Source organism: Penaeus monodon, chromosome 6, assembly GCF_015228065.2.
Source record: "Penaeus monodon isolate SGIC_2016 chromosome 6, NSTDA_Pmon_1, whole genome shotgun sequence".
Taxonomy (NCBI): Eukaryota; Metazoa; Arthropoda; class Malacostraca; order Decapoda; family Penaeidae; genus Penaeus; species Penaeus monodon.
In genome coordinates, this window is record NC_051391.1 from 40,349,826 (window position 1) to 40,357,325 (window position 7,500).

General features: G+C 44.1%; 1 protein-coding gene across 2 annotated transcripts in view; it reads right to left on the minus strand.

Annotated features, from left to right (window-relative positions):
- Positions 1-7,500, minus strand: part of LOC119574464 (transcription factor Dp-1-like) — a 58,619-nt gene that overhangs the window by 8,590 nt on the left and 42,529 nt on the right. Inside the window, exons 1-2 of one of the 2 annotated variants that reach the window (XM_037921696.1) lie at positions 1,723-2,439; positions 1,269-1,356 (exon numbers count right to left, since the gene is read on the minus strand). In XM_037921696.1, coding sequence (XP_037777624.1) covers positions 1,269-1,356; positions 1,723-2,010 — 376 coding nt within the window. In that variant the 5' untranslated portion in view covers positions 2,011-2,439. Of the gene's footprint in view, positions 1-1,268; positions 1,357-1,722; positions 2,440-7,500 lie in introns of those variants that run through there. The other variant, XM_037921697.1, reaches the window with a different exon arrangement.

Here is a 7,500-nt window from a genome sequence, read left to right on the forward strand (position 1 = left end):
ATGTAATCGCCACGACTAACAAAACACACATTTACTAATCGAGCTGTCTTACGTGATAATTTCCCGCTTTCTTCAAATAACTGTTTCTGTGTTTATTGAGAAAAAGTTCAAGTGACTCAATCCACTCAACGAATATCCGCTGTTCTTCCTCCTCGCAAAACCTAGGTCATCATCTTCCTCTAATTAAGCTGACCTGACCCCCCAGCCTCCATAGCGGTTTCCCTTGACCTATCCTGACCTGAGGTGCTGCGGTCACCTAAAGCCGACCAAGCCACACCCCAACTAGTCCGTCCAAGCCGCTCTTTCAAAACAAAAATACGACATAATTGCTACCCTTGCCGATACAATGCCTGAAAAGTACAAGAATGACTCAATTCAAAAGCAAACTCCTCATTTGGGATAACCCATTTTTCTATGAGCTTATTTAATACAACGTTTGTTCTTATAGGAACCCCGCGTGTCGCCTCGCTTCCAACGCCACTCATCGCGGTAGCAATGCCCTTTCCTCCTCCTCCTCCAGCCTGCCCGCCGTCTCCCACAGCACGGCTCTGCGCACCCTAATCCCTGCAATTATCACTCGACTCGCCAACTCCGCTCAACCCCGTTACCATAACAACCGCCTGATCCTCCAATCAACACACGAACGATAATTCAACACGCATGCCGGAGCAAATAGGGAAGGAATATATATTTCTTTTAACTGGAGAGGGAAATATGTCGGAAGTCTAATGATGGTAAAAGGGAAAGGGAAAGGGAAGTCAATAATGATTCAACAGTCTTTAAAGATTAAAATTACCTTCTACATTCTGCATCGCTTGTAAAATTCGAAGGCGTTTGTTATAGTGATGAATCCATGGACTGGCAGATTTTACACCCCGAAATGCGAAACGTGAAAGGCAACACTTGCAAAATATCTCAAGAGAGAAAGTGACAGTTGGAAATTTCCCTCGAACGCAGCCGAGAATGAACTGAACCAAATAACTATATAAAAAGATATCTTGAACGAAGTGCCTCAAAACATATGGAAAGTAATACAAAATACAACAAAAACGTTTACAAATATGTATTTTGGCAATCTGAAAGGTAAAACACCATGCCTTTCCTATAAACAATGCCATAAGCCGAATCAAAAATGAATCGAGCCAGACATGTTATTCGAGCTTTCTCCCTACTGTCGTCGTCATTTACAATTATTACAATTTTTCTTATTTTTATCATCATCATTACTACTACTGTTACTACTGCTATAAGATACGAGCTATACTCACGAATATTCTGGACATTGAGGCCTTGCTTGGCGGGGATGGCGATGATCTGGCCGCTCGAGAGTTTGCTCGTCTGCAGCACCGTCTGGCCCTGGGGGTGGAAAAAGCGAGATTGGAAGAAATGCGTGCTGAAATCGGCCTCGAGGTTTTGCGAGAAGTACATCGGTAAAAGCTTGGGTAAATCCGTGATCATGTATGTAAACTCACGTTCGCGCATCGCAAGCACGCACACGCATACACACACATGCGTGCAGCCGTCAAGACAACTAGCCAGCACACCCAGTTTCATTAGAAATTTCAAGAAAACACGAAATTAGTTCAAGAAGGGCCAAGAAGCTTCAAGAAAGACAATATATTTCAGGAGGCTAAGAAATATGACAATGCGATTCCCCCCTCCCCTCCTCCTCCCTCCCCCAGCTCCACGTTCCCATCTCCCGTGGCACCGGAAGTAGCTTACCTGACCCAAGCTGCCTCCGGCGTTGGGCCAATGCAAAAGCTGAGGCTGATGGCGTGTGGCCACAGTAACGCCTCCGCCGCCCACCGCACGCCCATAGCTGTGCTTGGCGTGTGCTGGGAGGTAGCTGCTCCCCCCCACAGCTTGTGCGCTGACGAGGTACTGCGCGCCCGTGTGGCTCGGGTCCTGCACGTTGGGCGTGATGTTTTCTATCTCGCCCCAGAGATCGCCCAGAGTGTCGTACTCACTGAGGAGGAACTCGGCCTCGTTCTTCAAGGCCAGGGATTCCATCTCTTCTTTATAATTTGACGATAATTAAATAACTAATACTATCACTATCTACGTCGAATAAATAAATACTTTATTATCTTTGGCAAATGTAGATTGGAATAGAGGTAGAATATTTTTGGTTATCAGGAAGACGCAAATTCAACGTGACAGCCTTGATCCGGTCATTCACACACGCCAAGTCCAGCATAGGTAGGCCTACTAGCAAGCGTCACGTTCCTCTGTTAATAATTCACGCTACGTGCCCGCACGAAAAAGGCATTTTCGAAACGTCACTTAATTTTCCAACACTGCTACACTTTCAATCAAAATGCGAACACATGAGGGAACGGTTACAACACGAATATAACAAAAACGGAGGCGGCGTCTCGAGAACTGTCACAGCGCAGCCCGGTCCACTTCCTTCCCTCTCGCTCTCTCTCTCACTCGCTGGGGATAGAGTCCGTTTTTCCCGCGAAGCTCCGCATTCCCGCGCTTTTCGTAGTAAGGTTTCTCGCCACAACAGCTACCTGTTGTCCAACTCTTCTTACTTCGTTTAGCTCTCATTCACGTGTATTCAGCAGCAGAGGATTATTATATTGAATTAAGTCGAAAAAATACCAAACAACATATATGTGTTGTGTAAAAATAAAACGTGCAATTGTCCCTTGCTGAGAAACACTACTGCGCGACCAGATGATTCCCTCCCCACCGAGCCCCTACTGCCCCCCCTCCCCCGCCCCTGCATATCCTGCTTCGAGCTGGTCCGTTTGGGGGAGAGAGGAATTCAAACAATCTCTTATTTCAATCTGCCAAAGATGAATAAAAAAACTTTGTCATTCATTAACCTAACTATTTTTCCTTTACTTTTAGGTACTAATCACGCCGAGCAATTCGTAGCAAAATGCTAACGTGCGTCAACGCCATTTTTAAATCCAACCAAAACACTCGTGACCGGTACATCATCTGTCCCCAGTAACCCCGATATAGTAGACCAGAGCCCCGATAAAATGTCCATCGTCAACTATCAGCTGTTTCAACATTCTGGAAATTTAAACTGCCCGACATCACTGACTTGAATATATATATATATTATATATATATATATACACGGACACAGACACTAAACCTCACTCCAAGAAGACTGGCCGATCGTCTCAAGGCCAATTCTCCGATCAGTAAACAACCGCCACACAATTCCAAACTGATCTACCTCAGGGGTCTTCATACCGGCTACCCACACGTACACGGGATAATACGCACACGAGCCGGTTTAAAAGGCCCACACATTGCCTTTGCAGCTGCGAATAAAAGGAAACGAAGGGGAACTCCGAGGTCAAGAGACGTCCCTAAGCCAAAACAGACCCAAGAGAGATAGGAGGACAGGTCGCTCAGCGAAAAAAAACTTACACAATATCTGGCGTCAGTGCAGTCGGTTGATTTCATATGCTTACTAGCACACAATGTTCCCAAGTAAGTGACTGTTGGAGACTTAAGAGAGGTTTCTTGCCTGTCTGCCTACTTGTTGCTCAAGATTCGGCATTAACTACAAGGGTATTCCAGGTTTTGTATATATTTTGGTTGAAAAAAATATATCTGGTAAGATTTATTTTAAATAAGGAACGTATCAAAACTGCGCCTTCTGCAATCCAACTGGGTTATTACTCATAATTAAATAACAAATATAAAGTCAATTGATGGTCATTTTATCTTCCAGATGCGAGACGAAGACACCCTTCCAGCGGGCCTCATGCATGTCTCCCAGAGAGGCAAAGGCAGGGCGTTGTATGTGACCTTCACGTTAAAAATGTTACACACTAAGCGGCACACATCCAACAAGCTCCCTGACGACACTGCCCTTTCCAAATGTAATTTGAAAGTGGATAATCCAAGTGGGGCACTGCCAAAAGGGACAATAAATAAAAGAATGAAGAAATAAACATGCGCCTTCTCATCTCATAAACGGATACCCAGGTTATTGTTTCTCCTACCCTAAAACCGCTTGCCTGTCCGACTGCTTGTCCGCCTACCTGCCTACCTGCTTTCATACTACACTTCCTTTACAGTCCTGCCCACTACAGCCAATATTTAAGTACTTGCTAACTGGGCCACGGTCTCCTGCGGGTTTAATCTTTGCTTCACATACTGCTAATGTCCTCCACACAGAAATATGAATTTCTAGTAACTTAATCTATAAAGGATGTTGAACATAAATGTGGCACACATGGAAGTGACTTTTGTTCAAGACTTTAATCCATATCTGCTTATTCGAAATGTGTGAAAAGAAACGACGAATGGCTGTAATTTTGATTACGCCATTCGCACTAGCTGTGAAATAACGGCGCTTATAAATCGACCCTCTTGTGGCGTAGGGTAACTGCGACCAATTTACAATTTAGTCTCTTGAATTATATTGCAACACTCACATACACATACACATTACATACATACATACGCACATCCATTTCAAAACATACATTCAAACAGTTCACTGGCTATCAAGTTTCATAATGACAGCATGAGACCATTAACGACAAACCGGCAGAAAACATTCATTTCCCCCATGAGAATATACACGAGAGCGAAAATGGACGCGACCGGACTAGCCAACAAGCGGAGGGTAAAGTCGATAAATTATACCTTCCCCCTTCATGTCCTGTGATCGATTCATTTTACCAACAAGCGAGTCCTTTTATGCAGTCAAGTGTGTGTCAACAGAAATTTGCTACCACAATGCGTTTTCCAGGGGGCAGCGGAAAGCTAATGGGTTTTTATCATCTCTCTCTCTCTCTCTCTCTCTCTTTCCGTTTCCCTTCATCTATTTCCCCACGCTCACTCCCTTCATTACCGGCCCATATTCGGTCTGGTATGTCAAGCCTTTTAATTGACAAAGCGCAACGTTTGATTACATTACAACTGTCAACAATGATCTAAATTAGAATATGTAGCACGGCCGTTGTTTGTATATACACTGGTGCCGCACACACGTGAGGCTGCGTGCCCAAGCGTGATACACAAACAGTACACAGACACGCATGTACGATTTTACACTTAACGGTCAAAAGATAAAATACAATTTAAAAGCTTGCGAAACCTCCAATAAAGAAACGCGAGCGAAGCTTCAGACATTTCATAAGAAAGCCTTTCCTCACCAGAATGAATTACGACGCTTTATATGTAGTCACCTTGAGTGGTTACCCACTTATTCTTCCCATCCTCATTTCTTCCATTTTCTTTTCTGAACTTCTTTGCCGTCTCTAAATGAATAGGCAATTTTCTTCTTTCACATTTCAGGCTTGTAACACACTGCATTAGTTAATAATTGCGAGAATACTCGTCTCTTAAGATACTAACCGTTTCTATCAACGTAATAAAGATAGTGGGTAATCCACTCTGGTGCAAAACTACATTTCGCGAAGAGATCTGTCATTAACTTTCCCATATGTTGCTTAAAATATACTTCGGAAAATAAAAAAATTCGCAGTTAAATAATAAACATCAGCCACTTCCGACACCCTCTTCGACACACGCGGTAACTTTTTTTCCCCGAATCAACAATTGTATTTTTATGTCATCGTATCCTACCCAATATTTACCCAAATTTACCTTCAAAATAAACAAATACGAGAAAGTATTCAAATACTGTAAAATGGCGTGGAATAGAAAATAAGCTTCCTTTTCAATCTGCTTCGTTACAATGTTGAGTACGCTACGCAAAGCAATGCACACAGTGAGCAGGTAAATAAAATGATATATATCCATGTATCTTTAACTGCCTATCTATAAAAACAACAGTAATGCTAATGCTTACATATAATATAACATATAATATAATAAGAATGATTTCTAACATCAGAATAATCTGACAATACACAAGTCTCTTTCTCTCTTTCACACAACGTCCGGGAAGTTCAGTAAACCGCAAAAAACACGATTTGACTCTACTCAGCTCTTTGCCCTTCTCCCATCGCTCTTCCTGGTTTTCCTGTCCCATCTCAAGTTATATTACGTTTTACTTCCTTTTCTCATCCCGCGCCCTTCATTATGTCCCCACTTCACCCTCTCCCGTTATTTCCAACCCCTCATGACACTTCCTGCCTGTGCTGCCTGCCTGCGGTCTTTATCCCCCTCACCCACTCTGACAATTCATTCATTCATCCATTTTCTCTCTCTCTCTCTCTCACTTACTTCCTTTAACATTTACGATAACATTACATTAGAAAAAAGATAGGCACACACTGCACATTAAGCCATTTCCCCACTGCGCAGAAAAGAGTACAAGCCGCAGCATCTTGATAGATTCATTGCCCGGATACAAATACACGCACACACATTCTCCCTTCTCCCCTTCCCCTGCCGCCTGTCCTGCCTCCCCCACTTAACTGACTGTACCCAAAAAAGATGGGTTTAGGAGAACAGGGTGTGTGAACATCTTTTCCACTGAACTTCACTAAGAAACCGAAACTGAAAAAAGGCATTGGAAAATAACATACACGTTATTTATATGTTGACGTAAGTCTAGGGCTCCCTTCCTCTCCCTCTTAAATCAGGCCACGTTAGTCTATAATAAGACAAGGTTTCATTCAACGGGCACACTGTATACGTATGCATTATGTGTTTTTACTAGTTATGGACAGACATCTAGACGGTTTGGGCATCTTTAAGAGCCAACCCTTTTGCAATTTCCCACTCTTAGGTCTGTCAACTTGCCAGTCTATTTCTTTAGCATACACATTTTTTTCTCCGTCGAATTAGACGAGACGGAATGATGTACAAAGAAAACCGTATAAAATATATTTAATAAGATTATTCGATATCTGTATTCTCGGAGGATCAGTGAAATGAGAAGGGAAATAAGGACTCCCTTCACCCGCAACCCCTCTCCCGCTTCTCTTCCTCCCTCGTCCTCAGCTCCCCATACTCGAGGCCCCAACAATGGGTTACAGAAAAAAAAATCTCGTATTAAAGGTCCTGATACAGTAGTCTCAGAGGAATTTAGTCGGGGTAGCTGGGTTAAGGGGTGGAGGGGTGGGGGGAGAGGGAGGGGTGGAGGGAGATGGAGGGAGAGGGAGGGAGGGAGGGTGGGGGGAGAGGGAGGGGGGAGGGAGGGGGAGAGAGCGTTAGCTGGTTGGGATAGAAGAAAATGGAGAGAAGGTGAGGGAGGAATGGATGGGGAGGAGGGAACAGAGGCTAGGGTCGTCGAGAGTCGTGTAACGGCGGTGGTCATTCCCCCTGACTCCTTCCCCTCCCGCAACTCTTCAACCCAACCCATCTCCACCCCTCTATGCCCTATGCCCCTCCGTGCCTAATGCCATCCCTCTCCTCATTCACTCATGTGCAAACTCTCCTAGCCCGTCATTGTAACCGAGGCATTCGTCGTCTGCGTCTGCCACTGCTGATAACTGGATAGATAGATGCAGTGGAGGAACCCCAAGAGGAAGATGCTGGAATGGGGATTACAACTGGCCTGGGATGCGCACAAATTGGATTTACTATTTCTAGATAGGAGAGAGG